The sequence below is a fragment of the Pogoniulus pusillus genome, unplaced genomic scaffold (genome assembly GCF_015220805.1).
Source record: "Pogoniulus pusillus isolate bPogPus1 unplaced genomic scaffold, bPogPus1.pri scaffold_251_arrow_ctg1, whole genome shotgun sequence".
In the NCBI taxonomy this organism is placed as follows: Eukaryota; Metazoa; Chordata; class Aves; order Piciformes; family Lybiidae; genus Pogoniulus; species Pogoniulus pusillus.
The window spans coordinates 1-20,537 of record NW_026974675.1 but is presented as its reverse complement, the minus strand read 5'-3'; the positions used below and the strand labels follow the sequence as shown (position 1 = coordinate 20,537).

Here is a 20,537-nt window from a genome sequence, read left to right as displayed (position 1 = left end):
GCAAAGGGGGGGGCAAAGCAGGGCACGAAGATGGGGGGGGCAAAACGCAACGCAAAGAGGGGTGGGGAAAGTGGGGCACCAAGAAAGGGGAGGGCAAAGCAGGGCACAAAAACACGGGGGGCAAAGCGGGACACAACGGGGGGGGCAAATCGGGGTGGAAAGGGAGGGCAAAGTAGGGCGCAAAGAGTGACGGGGGCAAAGCGGGGTGCAAAGAGAGGGGGGGCAAAGCAGGGGACAACGATGGTGGGGCAAAGCGGGATGCAAAGAGGGGGCAAAGCGGGGCACAAAGAGGGGGGGCAAAGAAAGGCACAAAGAGGAGGGGCAAAGCGGGGCACAAAAGGAGGGAGATGGGGCAAAGTGGGGCGCAAAGGGGGGGCAAAGTGGGGCTCAAAGAGAAATGGGTCAAAGTGGGGCACAAAGGAAGAGAGATGGGGGAAAGCGGGGCGCAAAGAGAGAGACGGGGCAAAGAAGGGTGCAAAGGGGGGGGCAAAGTGGGGCGCAATGAAATGGGGGCAAAGCAAGGCGCAAAGAGGGGGGGCAAAGCGGGGCACAAAATGAGAGAGACGGAGGCAAAGCGGGGCGCAAAGAGAGAGAGGGCAAAGTGGGGCACAAAGGGGGGCAAATCGGGGCACAAAGTGACACGGAGTCAAAGCGGGGGAAGCAAATTGGGGCGCAAAGAGGGGAAGCAAAGCAGGGCGCAAAGAGGGGGGGACAAAGTGGGGCGCAAAGAGGGGGGAAAAACGAGGTGCAAAGGGGGGGCAAAGCAGGGAGCAAAGGGGGGAAAAGCGGGGCGCAAAGAGGGCAGGGGCAGAGCGGGGCAAAAAGAAGGGGCAGCAAAGCAGGGAGCAAAGGCGGGGGGCAAAATGGCAGGCAAAGCGAGGCGCAAAGAGGGGGAGGCAAAGTGGGGAGCAAAAGGGAGGGCAAATCAGGGCGCAAATCAGGGGTGGGCAAAGCCGGGCGCAAATCGGGGTGGGCAAAGCCGGGCGCAAAGAGGGGGGGCAAAGCGGGACGCAAAGAGGGGTGGGCAAAGCGGGGCACAAAGAGAGATGGTGCAAAGCGTGGTGCAAAGGGAGAGAGACGGGAGCAAAGCAGGGCGCAAAAAGAGAGACAAGGCAAAGCGGGGCGCAAAGAGAGAGAGAAGGGGGCAAAGCGGGGTGCAAAGAGAGATGGGGGCAAAGCGGGGAGCAAAGGGGTGGGTCAAAGCGGGGCACAAAGAGAGACGGGGCAAAGCAGAGTTCTAAGGGAGATGGATGGGGCAAAGCGGGTCACAAAGGGAGAGAGATGGGGCAAAGCGCGGCGCAAAGAGAGGCGGGGAAAAGCAGGGTGCAAAGAGGGGGGAGCCACAGCAGGGCGCAAAGAGGGGGGACCAAAGCGGGGCACAAAAGGGGGGCCAAACCGGGGTGCAAAGAGGTGGGGGGAAAGCAGGGTGCAAAGAGGGGGAGGGCAAAGTGAGGCGTAAAGGGGGGGGTCAAAGCGGGGAGCAAAGTGGTGGAGGCAAAGCGGGGAGCAAAGAGGTGGGGCAATGCGGGCAAAGTGGGGCACAAAGGGAGAGAGACGAGGCAAAGCGGGTCACAAAGGGAGAGAGATGGGGCAAAGCAGGGCGCAAAGAGAGAGAGGGCAAAGCGGGGTGCAAAGGGGAGGCAAAGCGGGGGAAGCAAATCGGGACACCAAGAATGGGGAGGGCAAAGCGGGGCACAAAGGGGGGAGCAAAGTGGGGCACAAATTGGGGGGGCAAAGCGGGGCACAAATTGGGGGGGCAAAGCGGGGCACAAAGTGAGAGAGACGGGGCAAAGCGGGGCACAAAGTGAGAGAGACGGGGCAAAGCGGGGCACAAAGTGAGAGAGACAAGGCAAAGCGGGGCACAAAGGAAGAGAGACGGGGCAAAGCGGGGCACAAAGGAAGAGAGACGGGGCAAAGCGGGGCACAAAGAGAGAGAGACAGGGCAAAGTGGGGTGCAAAGGGGGTCAAAGCGAGGCGCAAAGAGACAGGGTCAAAGTGGGGCACAAAGAGAGATGGAGGCAAAGCGGGGGAAGCAAATCAGGGCACAAAGAGGGGAGGCAAAGCAGGGCGCAAAGGGGGGGGACAAAGTGGGGCGCAAAGGGGGGGGAAAAATGAGGTGCAAAGGGAAGGCAAAGCAGGGAGCAAAGGGGGGGGAAAATCGGGGCACACAGGGGGTGGGGGCACAGCATGGCGCAAAGGGGGGGAGGCAAAGCGGGGAGCAAAGGAGGGGGAAAAGCCGTGAGCAAAGGAGGGGGTGCAAAGCGGTGAGCAAAGGAGGGGGGGACAAAGAGGGGGGCAAAGAGGGGGGCAAAGCAGGGCGCAAAGAGAGATGGGGCAAAGCAGGGCTCAAAAGGGGGGGGGCAAATCAGGGCGCAAATCAGGGGTGGGCAAAGCCGGGCGCAAAGGGGGGTGGTAATGCAGGGCACAAAGAGGGGAGGGCAAAGCAGGGCACAAAGAGAGATGGTGAAATGCGTGGCACAAAGGGAGAGAGACGGATCAAAGTGGGGCACAATATGAGACGGGGGCAAAGTGGGGCGCAAAAAGAGAGAGATGGGGGCAAAGCGGGGTGCAAAGTGAGACCGGGCAAAGTGGGGTGCAAAGCAGGGGGCACAGCGGGGCACAAAGGGGGGGGCAACGCGGGGATCCAAGGGGGGGCAACGTGGGGATCAAAGAGGGGGCAATGCGGGGATCAAAGAGGGGGAAGCACGGGGGGAAATTGGGGAGCAAAGGGGGGGCAAAGTGTGGAGAAAAGGGGGGTCAAATCAGGGCTCAAAGACATGGGCGGCAAAGAGGTCCGCAAAGAGGGGGGAGCAAAGTGGGGCGCAAAGACGGGGCAAAGTGGGGCACAAGGAGACGGGGTCAAAGTGCGGCGCAAAGAGAGAGAGACAGGGGCAAAGCGGGGCGCAAAGAGAGAGAGACAGGGGCAAAGCGGGGCGCAAAGAGAGAGAGACGGGCAAAGCGGGGCGCAAAGGGGGGAGCAAAGTGGGGCACAAAGAGGGCGGGGGCACAGCGGGGTGCAAAGAGAGACGGGGCAAAGTGGGGTGCAAAGAGAGACGGGGAGCAAAGGGGGGAGCAAAGGGGGGGAAAAGCGGGGAGCAAAGCGGGGGGAAACCATGGTGTAAAGGGGGGTCAAAGCGGTCCGCAAAGGGGGTGCAAATCGGGGCGCAAACTGGGGAGGCGGCGAAGCGGGGTGCAAAGCGGGGGGGAAAGCGTGGCACAAAAGGGGGGCAAAAATGCAGCGCAAAGAGGGGTGGGGAAAGTGGGGCACCAAGAAAGGGGAGGACAAAGCGGGGAGCCAAGGGAGGGGGAAAAGCGGGGTGCAAAGAGGGGGGGACAAAGCACGGCGCAAAGAGGGGGGAAAGATGGGCACAAAGGGGGGCAAAGAGGGGCACAAAGAGAGACAGGGCAAAGCAGAGCGCTAAGGGAGAGGGGTGGGGCAAAGCAGAGCGCTAAGTGAGAGGGGTGGGGCAAAGCAGAGCGCTAAGTGAGAGGGGTGGGGCAAAGCGGGGCACTAAGGGAGAGAGAAGGGGCAAAGCGGGGCGCAAAGAGAGAGAGAAGGGGCAAAGCGGGGCGCAAAGAGAGAGAGAAGGGGCAAAGCGGGGCGCAAAGAGAGAGAGAAGGGGCAAAGCGGGGCGCAAAGAGAGAGAGAAGGGGCAAAGCGGGGCGCAAAGAGGGGGCCAAACCGGAGTGCAAAGAGGTGGGGGGAAAGCGGTGTGCAAAGAGGGGGAGGGCAAAGCAAGGCGTAAAGGGGGGGGTCAAAGCGGCGAGCAAAGAGGGTTAGGCAAAGCGGGGAGAAAAGAGGGGGGCAAAGCGGGGCGTAAAGATGGAAGGGGCAAAGCGGGGCGAAAAGATGGAAGGGGCAAAGCGGGGCGAAAAGATGGAAGGGGCAAAGCGGGGCGAAAAGATAGAGAGACGGGGCAAAGCGGGGCGCAAAGGGAGAGAGAGAGGGCAAAGCGGGGCGCAAAGGGGAGGCAAAGCGGGGGAAGCAAATCGGGACACCAAGAATGGGGAGGGCAAAGCGGGGCACAAATTGGGGGGGCAAAGCGGGGCACAAATTGGGGGGGCAAAGCGGGGCACAAATTGGGGGGGCAAAGCGGGGCACAAAGTGAGAGAGACGGGGCAAAGCGGGGCACAAAGTGAGAGAGACAAGGCAAAGCGGGGCACAAAGTGAGAGAGACAAGGCAAAGCGGGGCACAAAGTGAGAGAGACGAGGCAAAGCGGGGCACAAAGAGAGAGAGAGACAGGGCAAAGTGGGGTGCAAAGGGGGTCAAAGCGAGGCGCAAAGAGACAGGGTCAAAGTGGGGCACAAAGAGAGATGGAGGCAAAGCGGGGGAAGCAAATCAGGGCACAAAGAGGGGAGGCAAAGCAGGGCGCAAAGGGGGGGACAAAGTGGGGCGCAAAGGGGGGGGAAAAATGAGGTGCAAAGGGAAGGCAAAGCAGGGAGCAAAGGGGGGGGAAAATCGGGGCACACAGGGGGTGGGGGCACAGCATGGCGCAAAGGGGGGGAGGCAAAGCGGGGAGCAAAGGAGGGGGAAAAGCCGTGACCAAAGGAGGGGGGGATAAAGAGGGGGGCAAAGAGGGGGGCAAAGCAGGGCGCAAAGAGAGATGGTGTTGGAGGACGGAGACCGGTGCGGCGAGAGATCGGGGCACTGAGAGTCGACTCTGTGGCTTCTGCGCAGCAGTGCAATTTATTAGGGCGATGCAGCGACCTTTATAGCCCCCAAAGGGGGTGTAGACAACTGACTTAGTTCAAGATTGGTACAAGTGGAGGGTACAGATTGGCTCCAGGTTAAGTGTAAGGCAGAGATAGGTTAACTTACAGTAAACACCTTAAGGATCCCACCCAGGGGGGGTGGCCAGAGTCAGCCCCCTGGGCCGTGCCCACCTCAGAGGCGGGCAGATTCCACCCCCTGACATCTGTGCGTGGGTTGCTCATAGTCACAGGCTCAGGCCCCTGGGAGCCTCAAGGCTCCAAGGACACTTCTCATCACAGGGTCTGATGTTTACCTTTCATGCTCCGCTGCGGGAGGAAGCTTCCCACAAGATGGGGCAAAGCAGGGCTCAAAAGGGGGGGGGCAAATCAGGGCGCAAATCAGGGGTGGGCAAAGCCGGGCGCAAAGGGGGGTGGTAATGCAGGGCACAAAGAGGGGAGGGCAAAGCAGGGCACAAAGAGGGGAGGGCAAAGCAGGGCACAAAGAGGGGAGGGCAAAGCAGGGCACAAAGAGGGGAGGGCAAAGCAGGGCACAAAGAGGGGAGGGCAAAGCAGGGCACAAAGAGGGGAGGGCAAAGCAGGGCACAAAGAGGGGAGGGCAAAGCAGGGCACAGAGATGGTGAAATGCGTGGCACAAAGGGAGAGAGACGGGGGGAGCAAAGCGGGGCGCAAAGGGGGGAGCAAAGCGGGGCGCAAAGGGGGGAGCAAAGCGGGGCGCAAAGGGGGCGGGGGCACAGCGGGGCGCAAAGGGGGCGGGGGCACAGCGGGGCGCAAAGGGGGCGGGGCACAGCGGGGTGCAAAGAGAGAGGGGTGGGGCAAAGCGGGGCGCAAAGCGGGGGGGAAAGCGTGGCACAAAAGGGGGGCAAAAAGGCAGCGCAAAGAGGGGTGGGGAAAGTGGGGCACCAAGAAAGGGGAGGACAAAGCAGGGAGCCAAGGGAGGGGAAAAGCGGGGCGCAAAGAGGGGGGCAAAGCGGGGCGCAAAGAGAGAGGGGTGGGGCAAAGCGGGGCGCAAAGAGAGAGGGGTGGGGCAAAGCGGGGCGCAAAGAGAGAGGGGTGGGGCAAAGCGGGGCGCAAAGAGAGAGGGGTGGGGCAAAGCGGGGCGCAAAGAGAGAGGGGGGGCAAAGCGGGGCGCAAAGAGAGAGGGGTGGGGCAAAGCGGGGGGCAACCCAGGGAGCAAAGCGAGGGGGGCTGTGATGGTTTGGGCTCTTTCCCGCCCCCCCCACACTTTTGGAATTGCCCCAGCTAACTCAGACGGTCTCTGGGAATATAAATGAAGCTATTTATTTTACAGCAGCAAATACACAAGCAGATATTTACAATATATACAGTTATATACAGAAATATACAAAGGGTAAACAATACAGAAGCACAACTCCCCTCCCAGAAACCTAAGTCCCCAGGAGGGGTTATCAAACCACCCCAACACCTTCCCCGGCCCCTCTTGTGGCCGTTTGAGCTGATCCTCTAGCTCAGACATAGGGGAGAGATGAACATTCCAGCGATAGGCCACATAAATGGCAACAATAGCTAAATTAATATAATTTCATTGGAGCATCAAGAACTTAATGTCTAGAAGCACAGTTTCTTCTCCCCCTTCTCCCGCTGGCTTCTGCTGCTGCAGCTTCGCCTATCTTCCCCGGCTGCTGTTTTGGCTACTGCTGCTTCTGCTGCTTCGCCGCCGCTTGACCCCTCCCCCATCTCCCTTAAGGTTATTGTATTGTTTGTTTGTTTGTTTTCCTTCCTTCCTTCTCTAGTTATTATTTCTCTTTACATTGTTATACTATAAGAAAATACAATTTCATCTTTCCCTGACTTTCAAAAAAGGATGGGTTTTGTGTTGTGCTGAGTCGACTTCTACCCGGGGGGCAACTTGCCCAACCCGGGACATCAATTCTTGGTGCTTTTTTCATCAATTCTGGGTGCTTTTTTCCAAACGGAGACTTCTCTCCTTCTTAGGTGCATTGGCCAGGACTTGAACCTGGGCCACCAACACATCCCCCCCTCTGGGGAATCGAACCTGTGTTTCCCACATGGCAGATGAGAATTCTACCACTGCACCACAAAACCCTTCCTCTTTGGGGAATTGAACCTGGGTCTCCCACATGGCAGACGAGAATTCTACCACTGCACCACAAAAGGGCTTGGAACTGGCTGCTCCTTGTGGTTCCTTCCAACCCTGACTGATTCTATGATGCTAGTTTTAGTGCTCCACACTCCTCTCTATTCTCCAGTTTCATTGGTAAGAATGTTCCAATTCCTTGCTATTTGTGCTTGAAGTGCTTTATTGGTTTTGCCTTGAGCAGTAATGCAATTTAATTTCTGATATCAGCTAAAGAAATTTCAGGAAATAGATTAAATATTCTTCACTTCTCTATTTTGACAAAGTTTCCATCTTAACTTTCCCCCGGGTCAAATTAAATAATCTGTTGGAGAAATTCTTGATTAGCACAGCACACAAGAATTGATAAATATGAGCAACCCATGCTGGGAACGTCTTTGGTTCCCAGTCAGCTCAGCAAATGGAGCTGTAAACAGCCGAGCACCCCACACACAGCTGCAGTGGGCAGAGACTAGATAACCAAAGGGGCTGGAAAAGATCAGCAACTGGCTGTGATTAGAGTAATTAATTTCAGCTTATACGTAATGCTGAATTCAAGCTCCTAGACAATATTGAAGTCAAGCTTAGACATAATCACAGACTCACAGGATGTCAGGGGTTGGAAGGGACCCAAAGAGATCATCGAGTCCAACTCCCCTGCCAGAGCAGGACCATACAGATTGGCTCAGCTCACAGAGGAACAGATCCAGACAGGCCTTGAAAGGCTCCAGAGAATGAGACTCCACAACCTCTCTGGGCAGCCCCTGCCATCCTGCCGCTGCCCTCCACCTTCCCCCGGGCAGTCTCTGCTGCTTTCCTCCTCTCCACTCTACGTTACCAGCTTTGGCTGTTACCAGTTCCATTACCAGCTGCGGCTCCTGGTCCGTTACCAGCTCCAGTTCATGCTCCTGGTCCATGTTCACATCCATCGCAGAACCTAGAGTAAAACTTTTGAAGATCCTCGTCCGTTACCAGCTCCAGTTTGTGCTCCTGCTCCATCTTTGCCTCCATCGCAGAACCTAGAGCAAAACCTTTGAGGATCCAAACTCCTAAAGCAAACTCAGCCTCAATAACAACACAGACTTAGCACCCGTGAGCTAAGGTGGATGTTGCGGTGGGTCAGTAGCCTAGCCCTAAGGTGGCCCTAGCTAGCCGGGGGGCCAGCCAGGCCCCCCGGCCTTTGAAACCCTCCACCACGCACCCGGTGCTCACCCGTGCGCACTCACCTGGGATGCCAGGCGGAGGATCCCTTGGCCCGCAATGGGCCCAGCTTGGGGCTGGGCTCCTCCTGCACTGCTTATAAAGGGCACTGAGCAGGGAGGGCAAAGTGGCCACAGCTGGGGTGGGAGGAGACTTCAATTGACCTCCCCTTTTTAAGCTGCCCCAGGAGAGGCAGAAGCCTTTGGCTGATCCCCTTTGCGGTGGTAGGTTGGCTGTGTCCTTTGTGGGGTGGTGTTTTGGCTGTGTCCTTTGTGGGGTGCTTTTGCTTTTCTCTAAGCCACTCTTCCCCTTTCCTCTGCTTGGGATTTCTCTTCCTCCTTGGAATGTTGTGCTTAAAGCTGTGCTTGAAGTTGTGCTGTTTCCTTCATGAGATAGGCTTGCTTTTGTTCTTCCTGCCTTGCTCCTCTCTTGTTTTCACCTGTTGGGGGCCAGACTCTCCCTTCCTCTTGTTGCAGCCTGGCAGCAAGAGTCAGAGTCCCTACAGCATCTCGTTGCCTCCTTTGCCCTTTGCTTGCTGCGACAGCACAGCTCTGGCCTCTGGTGTGGCTCTCGTTATTGTGGGGGGGAGAGCAGAGGGGGGGGAGAGCGAAGAGGGGGGGGGAGAGCGAAGGGGGGAGGGAGAGCGAAGGGGGGGGGAGAGCGAAGGGGGGGGGAGAGCGAAGGGGGGGGGGAGAGCGAAGGGGGGGGGAGAGCGAAGGGGGGGGGAGAGCGAAGGGGGGGGGAGAGCGAAGGGGGGGGGGAGAGCGAAGGGGGGGGAGAGCGAAGGGGGGGGAGAGCGAAGGGGGGGGGAGAGCGAAGGGGGGGGGAGAGCGAAGGGGGGGGGGAGAGCGAAGGGGGGGGGAGAGCGAAGGGGGGGGGAGAGCGAAGGGGGGGGAGAGCGAAGGGGGGGGGAGAGCGAAGGGGGGGGGAGAGCGAAGGGGGGGGGAGAGCGAAGGGGGGGGGAGAGCGAAGGGAGGGGGAGAGCGAAGGGGGGGGGAGAGCGAAGGGGGGGGGAGAGCGAAGGGGGGGGGAGAGCGAAGGGGGGGGGAGAGCGAAGGGGGGGGAGAGCGAAGGGGGGGGGAGAGCGAAGGGGGGGGGGAGAGCGAAGGGGGGGGGAGAGCGAGGGGGGGGGAGGGGGGGGAGAGCGAAGTGGGGGGAGAGCGGGGCACAAAGTGATAGAGACGGGGCAAAGCAGGGCACAAAGGGAGAGAGATGAGGCAAAGGGGGGGCAAAGCGAGGCACAAATAGACACGGAGGCAAAGTGGGGGAAGCAAATCGGGGCACAAAGAGGGGAGGCAAAGCAGGGCGCAAAACGAGGTGCAAAGGGGGACAAAGCAGGGAGCAAAAGGGGGGGAAGCGGGCGGGGGCAGAGTGGGGCATGAAGAGGGCGGGGGTACAGTGGGGCACACAGAGGGTGGGGGCACAGTGGGGCAGCAAAGGTGGGGGGGAAAGCGGGGATCAAAGTAGGGGGTGCAAAGCGGTGAGCAAAGCGTGGGGGGCAAAGCAGGGCACAAAGTGAGAGAGCCAGGGACAAAGCGAGGGGCAAATCAGGGCGCAAATTAGGGGTGGGCAAAGCCAGGCGCAAAGGGGGGTGGTAATGCGGAGCGCTAAGAGGGGAGGGCAAAGCAGGGCACAAAGAGAGATGGTGCAAAGGGAGACAGACGGGTCAAAGTGGGGCGCAATAAGAGAGAGACGGGGCAAAGTGGGGCGCAAAGACAGACGGGGGCAAAGCAGGGAGCAAAGTGGGGGGAAACCATGGTGTAAAGGGGGTTCAAAGCGGTCCACAAAGGGGGTGGCAAATTGGTGCACAAACTGGGGAGGCGGCAAAGCGGGGCGCAAACAGAGGGCAAAGGAGGGCACAAAGCGGGAGGAAAATCAGGGCGCAAAGGGGGGGCAAAGCGGGGCGCATAGGGAGAGAGACGGGGCAAAGCAGGGCGCAAAGACAGACGGGGGCAAAGTGGGGCACAAAGGGGGGGGGACAAAGCGGGGCACAAAGAAGGTGGGGAAAAACAAGGCGCCAAGGGGGGGTGCACAGCAGGGCGCAAAGGGGGGAGCAAAGCAGGGCGCAAAGAGAGACGGGGCAAAGCGGGGCGCAAAGAGAGATGGGGGCCAAAGCGGTCCGCAAAGGGGGTGGCAAATTGAGGCGCAAACTGGGGAGGCGGCAAAGCAGGGCGCAAAAGGGGGGGCCAAAGCGGGGCGCATAGGGAGAGAGATGGGGCAAAGGGGGCGCATAGGGAGAGAGATGGGGCAAAGAGGGGCGCAAAGGGGGGGCAAATCAGGGCGCAAAGACAGACGGGGGCAAAGTGGGGCACAAAGGGGGGGGACAAAGCGGGGCACAAAGAAGGTGGGGAAAAACAAGGCGCCAAGGGGGGGTGCACAGCGGGGCGCAAAGGGGGCGGGGGCAAAGCGGGGCACAAAGAGACGGGGGCAAAGCGGGGCGCAAAGAGAGACGGGGGCAAAGCAGATGGAAACCATGGTGTAAAGGGGGGTCAAAGCGGTCCGCAAAGGGGGTGGCAAATTGAGGCGCAAACTGGCGAGGCGGCAAAGCAGGGCACAAAGAGAGATGGGGTAAAGCGGGGCGCATAGGGAGAGAGACACGGCAAAGCGGGGCGCATAGGGAGAGAGATGGGGGCAAAGTGGGGCGCGATCAGAGAGAGAGGGCAAAGCGGGGCGCAAAGAGAGAGAGACGGGGGCAAAGTGGAGAGCAAAGCAGATGGAAACCATGGTGTAAAGGGGGGTCAAAGCGGTCCGCAAAGGGGGTGGCAAATCGAGGCGCAAACTGGCGAGGCGGCAAAGCAGGGCACAAAGAGAGATGGGGTAAAGCGGGGCGCATAGGGAGAGAGACACGGCAAAGCGGGGCACATAGGGAGAGAGATGGGGGCAAAGCGGGGTGCGATCAGAGAGAGGGGGCAAAGCGGGGCGCAAAGAGAGAGAGATGGGGGCAAAGCGGAGAGCAAAGCAGATGGAAACCATGGTGTAAAGGGGGGGTCAAAGCGGTCCGCAAAGGGGGTGGCAAATCGAGGCGCAAACTGGCGAGGCGGCAAAGCAGGGCACAAAGAGAGATGGGGCAAAGCGGGGCACATAGGGAGAGAGACACGGCAAAGCGGGGCACAAAGAGAGAGAGACAGGGGCAAAGCGGGGTGCAAAGAGAGAGAGATGGGGCAAAGGGGGGCACAGCGGGGCGCGCAATGCGGGGATCAAAGGGAGGGCAACGTGTGGATCAAAGTGGGGGCAACACGGGGAGCAAAGCGGGGTGCAAGGAGACGGGGTCAAAGCGCAGCGCAAAGAGAGAGAGACGGGGCAAAGCAGGTCATAGGGGGGGCAAAGCAGGGCACAAAGACAGATGGGCGCAAAGCGGGGCACAAAGAAGGTGGGGAAAAATGAGGCGCCAAGGGGGGGGTGCACAGCGGTGTGCAAAGGGGGGAGCAAAGCGTGGCACAAAGGGGGGGGCAAAGCGCAGCGCAGAGGGGGGGACAAGCACAGCGCAAAGAGGGGGGCAAAGCTGGGCGCAAAGGGGGGGGAAAGATGGGCGCAAAGGGGCGGGCAAAGCGGGGCGCAAAGAGAGGCGGGGGCAAAGCGGGGCGCAAAGAGAGGCGGGGGCAAAGCGGGGCGCAAAGAGAGGCGGGGGCAAAGCGGGGCGCAAAGAGAGGCGGGGGCAAAGCGGGGCGCAAAGAGAGGCGGGGGCAAAGCGGGGCGCAAAGAGAGGCGGGGGCAAAGCGGGGCGCAAAGAGAGGCGGGGGCAAAGCGGGGCGCAAAGAGAGGCGGGGGCAAAGCGGGGCGCAAAGAGAGGCGGGGGCAAAGCGGGGCGCAAAGAGAGGCGGGGGCAAAGCGGGGCGCAAAGAGAGGCGGGGGCAAAGCGGGGCGCAAAGAGAGGCGGGGGCAAAGCGGGGCGCAAAGAGAGGCGGGGGCAAAGCGGGGCGCAAAGAGAGGCGGGGGCAAAGCGGGGCGCAAAGAGAGGCGGGGGCAAAGCGGGGCGCAAAGAGAGGCGGGGGCAAAGCGGGGCGCAAAGAGAGGCGGGGGCAAAGCGGGGCGCAAAGAGAGGCGGGGGCAAAGCGGGGCGCAAAGAGAGGCGGGGGCAAAGCGGGGCGCAAAGAGAGGCGGGGGCAAAGCGGGGCGCAAAGAGAGGCGGGGGCAAAGCGGGGCGCAAAGAGAGGCGGGGGCAAAGCGGGGCGCAAAGAGAGGCGGGGGCAAAGCGGGGCGCAAAGAGAGGCGGGGGCAAAGCGGGGCGCAACCCAGGGAGCAAAGAGAGAGGGGCTGTCATGGTTTGGGCTCTTTCCCGCCCCCCCACACTTTTGGAATTGCCCCAGCTAACTCAGACGGTCTCTGGGAATATAAATGAAGCTATTTATTTTACAGCAGCAAATACACAAGCAGATATTTACAATATATACAGTTATATACAGAAATATACAAAGGGTAAACAATACAGAAGCACAACTCCCCTCCCAGAAACCTAAGTCCCCAGGAGGGGTTATCAAACCACCCCAACACCTTCCCCGGCCCCTCTTGTGGCCGTTTGAGCTGATCCTCTAGCTCAGACATAGGGGAGAGATGAACATTCCAGCGATAGGCCACATAAATGGCAACAATAGCTAAATTAATATAATTTCATTGGAGCATCAAGAACTTAATGTCTAGAAGCACAGTTTCTTCTCCCCCTTCTCCCGCTGGCTTCTGCTGCTGCAGCTTCGCCTATCTTCCCCGGCTGCTGTTTTGGCTACTGCTGCTTCTGCTGCTTCGCCGCCGCTTGACCCCTCCCCCATCTCCCTTAAGGTTATTGTATTGTTTGTTTGTTTGTTTTCCTTCCTTCCTTCTCTAGTTATTATTTCTCTTTACATTGTTATACTATAAGAAAATACAATTTCATCTTTCCCTGACTTTCAAAAAAGGATGGGTTTTGTGTTGTGCTGAGTCGACTTCTACCCGGGGGGCAACTTGCCCAACCCGGGACATCAATTCTTGGTGCTTTTTTCATCAATTCTGGGTGCTTTTTTCCAAACGGAGACTTCTCTCCTTCTTAGGTGCATTGGCCAGGACTTGAACCTGGGCCACCAACACATCCCCCCCTCTGGGGAATCGAACCTGTGTTTCCCACATGGCAGATGAGAATTCTACCACTGCACCACAAAAGGGCTTGGAACTGGCTGCTCCTTGTGGTTCCTTCCAACCCTGACTGATTCTATGATGCTAGTTTTAGTGCTCCACACTCCTCTCTATTCTCCAGTTTCATTGGTAAGAATGTTCCAATTCCTTGCTATTTGTGCTTGAAGTGCTTTATTGGTTTTGCCTTGAGCAGTAATGCAATTTAATTTCTGATATCAGCTAAAGAAATTTCAGGAAATAGATTAAATATTCTTCACTTCTCTATTTTGACAAAGTTTCCATCTTAACTTTCCCCCGGGTCAAATTAAATAATCTGTTGGAGAAATTCTTGATTAGCACAGCACACAAGAATTGATAAACATGAGCAACCCATGCTGGGAACGTCTTTGGTTCCCAGTCAGCTCAGCAAATGGAGCTGTAAACAGCCGAGCACCCCACACACAGCTGCAGTGGGCAGAGACTAGATAACCAAAGGGGCTGGAAAAGATTAGCAACTGGCTGTGATTAGAGTAATTAATTTCAGCTTATACATAATGCTGAATTCAAGCTCCTAGACAATATTGAAGTCAAGCTTAGACATAATCACAGACTCACAGGATGTCAGGGGTTGGAAGGGACCCAAAGAGATCATCGAGTCCAACTCCCCTGCCAGAGCAGGACCATACAGATTGGCTCAGCTCACAGAGGAACAGATCCAGACAGGCCTTGAAAGGCTCCAGAGAATGAGACTCCACAACCTCTCTGGGCAGCCCCTGCCATCCTGCCGCTGCCCTCCACCTTCCCCCGAGCAGTCTCTGCTGCTTTCCTCCTCTCCACTCTACGTTACCAGCTTCGGCTCTGTTACCAGTTCCATTACCATCTGTGGCTCCTGGTCCACGTTCACATCCATCGCAGAACCTAGAGTAAAACTTTTGAAGATCCTCGTCCGTTACCAGCTCCAGTTTGTGCTCCTGCTCCATCTTTGCATCCATCGCAGAACCCAGCGCAAAACCTTTGAGGATCCAAACTCCTAAAGCAAACTCAACCTCAATAACAACACAGACTTAGCACCCGTGAGCTAAGGTGGATGTTGCAGTGGGTCAGTAGCCCAGCCCTAAGGTGGCCCTAGCTAGCCGGGGGGCCAGCCAGGCCCCCCGGCCTTTGAAACCCTCCACCACGCACCCGGTGCTCACCCGTGCGCACTCACCTGGGATGCCAGGCGGAGGATCCCTTGGCCCGCAAGGGGCCCAGCTTGGGGCTGGGCTCCTCCTGCACTGCTTATAAAGGGCACTGAGCAGGGAGGGCAAAGTGGCCACAGCTGGGGTGGGAGGAGACTTCAATTGACCTCCCCTTTTTAAGCTGCCCCAGGAGAGGCAGAAGCCTTTGGCTGATCCCCTTTGTGGGGGTAGGTTGGCTGTGTCCTTTGTGGGGTGGTGTTTTGGCTGTGTGCTTTGTGGGGTGCTTTTGCTTTTCTCTAAGCCACTCCTCCCCTTTGCTCTGCTTGGGATTTCTGTTCCTCCTTGGTATGCTGTGCTTAAAGCTGTGCTTGAAGTTGTGCTGTTTCCTTCATGAGATAGGTTTGCTTTTGTTCTTCCTGCCTTGCTCCTCTCTTGTTTTCACCTGTTTGGGGCCAGAATCTCCCTTCCTCTTGTTGCAGCCTGGCAGCAAGAGTCAGAGTCCCTACAGCATCTCATTGCCTCCTTTGCTTGCTGCGACAGCACAGCTCTGGCCTCTGGTGTGGCTCTCGTTATTCTGGGTGGGGGAGAGTGAAAAGGAGGCGGGGGGGGGGAGAGGGGAGAGACGAGGGAGGGGGGCCGGGAGAGCGAAGAGGAGGGGGGAGGGGGGCCGGGAGAGCGAAGAGGAGGGGGGAGGGGGGGCCGGGAGAGCGAAGAGGAGGGGGGAGGGGGGGCCGGGAGAGCCAAGAGGAGGAGGGAGGGGGGCCGGGAGAGCCAAGAGGAGGAGGGAGGGGGGCCGGGAGAGCCAAGAGGAGGGGGGAGGGGGGCCGGGAGAGCCGGGGGGAGGGGGGAGGGGCGGGAGCCGGGAGGAGCGGGGGGGGGGGGGGGGGGGGGCCGGGGAGAGCCGGGGGGGAGGGGGAGGGGGGCGGGGGGGGAGGGGGGCCGGGGAGAGCCGGGGAGAGGGGGGCCGGGGGGGGTGGGGGGCCGGGAGAGCCGGGGAGAGGGGGGCCGGGGGGGGAGGGGGGCGGGAGAGCCGGGGGGAGGGGGGAGGGGGGCCGGGGGGGGAGGGGGGCCGGGAGAGCCGGGGGGAGGGGGGCCGGGGGGGGAGGGGGGCCGGGAGAGCGGGGGAGGGGGGAGGGGGGCCGGGGGGGGAGGGGGGCCGGGAGAGCCGGGGGGAGGGGGGAGGGGGGCCGGGGGGGGAGGGGGGCCGGGAGAGCCGGGGGGAGGGGGGAGGGGGGCCGGGAGAGCCGAGGGGGTGGGAAAAGGGAGGAGGTGGGGGTGAAGAGGGGAGGTGGGGGGGTGAAGAGAGGAGGGGTGGGAAAAGGGAGGAGGTGGAGGGGGTGAAGAGAGGAGGTGGAGGGGGGGAAGAAAGGACTGGGGGAGGGGCAAGAGCGGGGTGGGGAGGGGGCTGGAAAGAAGAGAGAGAGGCCTGGGGATGTTTAGTCTGGGGAAGAGAAGGGATCTCCTTAACGTCTATACATTGCCGAGGGGCAGGGGTCAGCACCAAGGTGCCAGCTGCTGCTTGGTGGTGCTCAGCACTAGGACAAGTAACAACAGACAGAAGCTGCTCCGCCTCACCAGGAGCAGAGATTTCTTGGCTGGGAGGCTGACAGAGGACTGGGACAGACTGAAACCAAAACATTGCTCAGAACACAAAAGAACCTCTGAAGCGATGGCAAAAAGCTCAAGGAAAAGAGGTTGGATTTTCACGATTCTGTCCCTTAAAATACATCAGACTAACAGCAGAGTGAAAAATGTGACATTCCTGCAGGTGGAACAGTTAGAACTGTGGCAGACATGATTGGCTGTTTTAATCCAGAAGTTCATTTGGTTTAAGCCTAGTTCTAAATAGTGACAATAGATACACTAGGCACAGCATAGCAACAAGCTTACATCAAAGCATTTCTAAAGCCTCTGCAACTAAGTCCTTCTTGACTGACAAGAGCATCACCTCACTGAATAAGCAATGAACTCTACCATTACAGCAGCCTTGGCCTCATAGAGGACTCTCTTGCTTCGTTGCAGAAGTCCATCACCAGCCTGTGCCTGCAATGTCAAATGGAACCATGTCAAAACTGCTGACACTTTGCAGTTATGATCCCAACAGTTCATTCTTCAGACCTCCCAACCCTTAAGTCCCTTAAGAAGGAAGTGAAAAGCAATTGCTCTTGCATTTCATGCTGCCCAGACGCTCCCAGCTCCTCCAGTAAGGCTAAGCATTCCAACAGGCTCATGCCAAACTCTCCCACAGTTGTTTGAGACCATCACAGCAAACTAACAGCAAGTTGCTGCTCTGCTCTCAGACCACAGAGGCTGCCTAGGGAGTCGCCGTCCCTGCAGCTGCTCAAGAAAAGCCTGGATGAGGCACTTAGTGCCATGGCCTAGCTGACTGGAGAGGGCTGGGGCTAGGTTGGGCTGGATGAGCTTGGAGGTCTCTTCCAACCTGGCTGATTCCATGATTCTAAGTGTACAAATACCCCAGCTGTGTGCTTTGAACCTTGTCAATAAGCTTTCTGCAGAGACTGAATGATAAGAAACAGGTTGGTTGTAGTTATTAACAACCTTTGCCTGGATACCAACATTAATATTGGTTATTAATTGTGCATCACTCATAACGCACCCATTCCATGGCTCTTGGAGTTCCCACAGTGAGAACAGCAAAGGATGGCACACCCCAAGCACTCCTCACCACGTATTCACTGCCAGCACCCAGCACGGGAAGACAGCCAGGACAGGAAGATAAATCACACGGCGTAACAATCGGAGCCACCGCAGCTAAGGGGGGAAAAACCAAACACCAACCAATATATCTCAAGCCACAACAAAGACTTACTTCAGCAGCACCATCCAAGATATCCTTCATGAACTTAACCATGTCCTCTGTCTTCTCCAGGTGTCTGTCTGGCAGCAAACACTGCTGGTTGGAGGCATTCAAGGCGACGGTAGTACGGATGGTCAGCTCGCTGGCAATGGAAAGCAGATGGGTTACAGGTTTGAAGAGCCACAGTGTAAAACACTGCAAAGCAAAGAATTCCTACAGCATGTCAGAGGGCGCTCAGTGAGCTTCTCCCTGTGTGTGTTCCCTTAAAGGCAAGAGGGGAAGGGGGAAGAGAATGGTACAAAAAAGCTTCTCAGCAGTACTTTGTCCCCTCACATCCGTGCAGGCAACGCGATGGAAGCTTACTGCATTTCACACCCCCACAGGTAGCTCATGACTTCCCCAGCAGCAAGAGATCACAGACAGGAACCTTGCACATGAAACGTACTACTAAGGTAACACAGGAAGTCTTTCAGCATGCAAAGGCAAAAGCACAACCCAAAACATTCCACATGGCCACAGTCCAGCTGAAGAACGAAAAACTGCTGGAACCAGTTCAGAGCAGGACCACGAGGATGAGCCAAGGGCTGGAGCACTTCTAAGAGGATAGGCTGAGGGAGCTGGGGCTGCTCAGCCTGAAGGGGACAAGACTCCAGGGAGACTTTAAAGCTACCTCCCAGTACCTGAAGGGAACCTGCAGCAGGAAGGCTGCAGAGGGACTTTTTCCATAAGGGTGTCTAAAGACAGGGCAAGGGGAATGGTTTGAAGCTGAGGGAGAGCAGGGCTGCTTAGAGTGGATCTGAGGAAGAAGTTCTTCAGCATGAGAGTACTTTGGCTTGCAGAGACAGAAACACTGTAATGCCTGTTCATGAATTTACAGCCAAGGTCACAAGCGTGCTTCTGTCAGCAATTACTGCTTCTATGCCCACCAATCACACAGTAGTGTGTCCTTTGTGAACAAACAGCATCTGAGGCCAGCTGCACCAAGTATTCAGCGACAAAACAAAGCAAATCAACAAAACAAATCTCCTACTTACCCAGCCCAAAAAGCAAACACTTCTCTGCCAGAGAAACAGGCAGAAACATCTCAGCAGACAGACAGAAGAGCTTGCACAGGAGAAGCAGGTGAAGAAGGTCTCCTTTTTGGCACCTATAAAGCACCAGATCAGTCACATCACTTTAACTTCAAATGAGAGACAGCTGCTTTTAGATTCACTGCACTCAGGTGTTCATCTAGAGACAGCCCACAGAAATCCAGAACTTGTGCTCCCTGAGTCCCCGTGAAGCTCCTAGAATCTTCCAGAGCACAAGCACAGGATGTTGTGCATGCTTTGATCACCCAGAGAAAACTTACAGAGCTGACATCTTCAACTCTGGTTTTTCCCTTCCTTCACTCCAAAGGCCAGAGAAGAAGTAGTCAACTGCAAATGCCAAGCAACTTCACTCCCGAATGATGCATTTGAAGACAATGACCATTAAGGGCAAATGTCAAGCATCTTGTTAACCTACTCCAATGTGCCTTGTCTGTACTGAGTGCAGCCAGCATCCTTCATGCACTTCATGCTGCTTCTCTGAGGGAGCTCAGTTGTATGCCTCTCTTAAAGAAAGCATCAAGAATGAAATGGGACTCTCCTGAAATCAGAAGCACAGGCAATGCATAACCATTCTTTACAGCCCCAGTTACAAACTGGGCAGGCTGCAGAGGTGCGCCCAGGCCAACCTCATGGCATTCATCAAGGCCAAGTGCAAGGTCCTGCACCTGGGTGGGCACAATCCCAAGCACAACTCCAGGCTGGATGGGGAACGGCTGAGAGCAGCCCTGAGGAACAGGCCCTGGGGGTCTGGGCTGATGCAAAGCTCAAGAGGAGCCTGCAGTGTGAGTGCAGCCCAGACAGCAACCCTGTGCTGGGCTCCAGCAAGAGCAGTGTGGGCAGCAGGGCAAGGGAGGGGATTCTGCCCCTTGCCTCTGCTCTCCTCACACCCCATCTGCAGTCCTGGGGGCAGTTCTGGAGCCCCCAGCACAACCAGGACATGGAAGTGTTGGAGCCAGTGCAGAGGAGGCTACCAAGATGCTGAGAGGGCTGCAGCAGCTCTGCTCTGAGCACAGAGTCTGATCAGTGAGCTCACTGCTGGCTGCAGCTACCTGGAGGGAGGCAAAGTCCTACAGCTGTGCTGCTCAGGGACATGCTTTAGGGGTGACCTGGCAGTGCTGCCTTAAGGGCTGCCCTGGATGATTTGGAAGCTCTTCTCCAACAGCAACCACTCCATGCTTCTACTCCTCAGAACCGGTGCACCTGACTGCCAGAAGGAGCACAAACTCCACACAAAGCCTTACCTGACCCAGCCTCTTTGGCCACCTGCGTCTCGTGGGGGATGTTCCTCAGCATCTGCTCCTCCCGCATGAGCTGGTGCTGGGCTGAACCCTCCTGCTGCCTGGGGAACGGCCATGCTGCTCCTGCTGCTCCTTCAGCTCATGCCATGCTTGCTGGAGAGAGCTGCAGAACCCAACGGCAGCACAGATTGACACGGAGGGGCTCTGGCAGCAGCAGCTTGAGTGCAGGCAAATCCATCCCTGCAGCTGAGCACAGTCATTGCTTTGGCCCGGAGCCGCTCGCAGTGGCGCCTGGAGGACCTCGGAGGCCTAGAGCGGCTTTGACCAGCGAGAGGAGAGCCCAGAGCGTCGCCTGCCAGCCGGAAGTGACGGCACGGAGGCAAGATGGCGGCGCGGAGCGAGCTGCTGCGGCTGTACCCAGCCCCGGGGGGGTCTTAGGCGGAGTTGGGGGGTCCCGGGAGGGGTCCGAGAGGGCTCGGGGGGGAGCGGGGGAAGGGGCTGGGGGGTTTTGGAGAGTCCCAGAGGGGCTTCGGGGGGGCCCCAGGGGGGTTTGAGGAGTCCCGGGGGGGAGGATGAGGTGGCTGGGGGGGGGCGAGCAGTGGGGGGAGGGTCTGGGGATGAGTCAGTGGTTGCCAGGGGCGCTTGGGGGGGTCGCAGGGGGATTTGGGGGGGGGGGCGAAGTGGCTGAAGGGGGTATGGGGAGGGTCTGGGGGTGTTGTAGGCGGCCCCGGGGTTGGGGGGGTTTGGGGGCGCCTTGGGAAGGGTCCGAGGTGGCTGGGGGGAGGGGGCAGTGGAGCAGAGGGAGGGTCTGGGGGTGTCATGGGGGTCCCCGGGTGAGGTTTTGACGGGGGTCAGAGGTGGCTGGGGGTAGGGGAAGGGTCTGTGGGTGCCATAGAGAGTCCCAGGGGTGCCTGGGGGGGACTGGCAGCAGTGGGAGGGGACTGGGGGGACGCTGGGAGGTGCTGGGGTCCCTCCCCCGAGGCTCCTTGACCTGCCCTGCCAGGGAGGTGCTGCTGCCGCTGCCTGCTGGCCTGGCACAGGTGGCACTGAGGGCGCTGGGCCCAGGCCTGCAGCCCCCAGCCCGGCCCTGGGGGAGGCCTCAGCAGCGCCCCCAGGCCAGG

At 58.5% G+C, this 20,537-nt stretch overlaps 1 protein-coding gene across 8 annotated transcripts; it reads right to left on the bottom strand.

Moving 5' to 3' along the window:
- Positions 1-16,053: 16,053 nt before the first annotated feature.
- LOC135174065 (protein disulfide-isomerase TMX3-like) lies at positions 16,054-19,971 on the bottom strand. Of its 8 annotated transcripts, XR_010301709.1 has the most exons (6): positions 19,420-19,968; positions 18,594-18,716; positions 18,439-18,505; positions 18,122-18,234; positions 17,100-17,229; positions 16,054-16,312 (listed from the first exon to the last, which is right to left on the bottom strand). XR_010301709.1 is itself a non-coding variant. In XM_064141312.1 (5 exons), exons 1-5 carry the CDS (start codon positions 19,484-19,486, stop codon positions 16,214-16,216), a joined length of 525 nt encoding a protein of 174 aa, XP_063997382.1. In that variant the 5' UTR covers positions 19,487-19,970; the 3' UTR covers positions 16,054-16,213. The 8 variants fall into 8 exon arrangements, 2 of the variants coding, with proteins under 2 accessions (XP_063997382.1, XP_063997383.1); XR_010301707.1 differs by having other exon boundaries at positions 18,122-18,505; positions 19,420-19,971; XR_010301704.1 differs by lacking the exon at positions 18,439-18,505 and having other exon boundaries at positions 18,594-18,681; positions 19,420-19,970.
- Positions 19,972-20,537: the final 566 nt, after the last annotated feature.

What these genes read in the sequence shown, in the direction of transcription:
- LOC135174065 (XM_064141312.1), bottom strand. Translation starts at nt 19,486, where the DNA reads ATGCGGGAGGAGCAGATGCTGAGGAACATCCCCCACGAGACGCAGGTG. An exon ending in GGCCAAAGAGGCTGGGTCAG is followed by an intron (nt 18,235 to 19,419) that starts GTAAGGCTTTGT and finishes GGTGCTTTATAG; the next exon opens with GTGCCAAAAAGGAGACCTTC. An exon ending in TGGAGAAGACAGAGGACATG is followed by an intron (nt 17,042 to 17,138) that starts GTTAAGTTCATG and finishes TTCCCCCCTTAG; the next exon opens with CTGCGGTGGCTCCGATTGTT.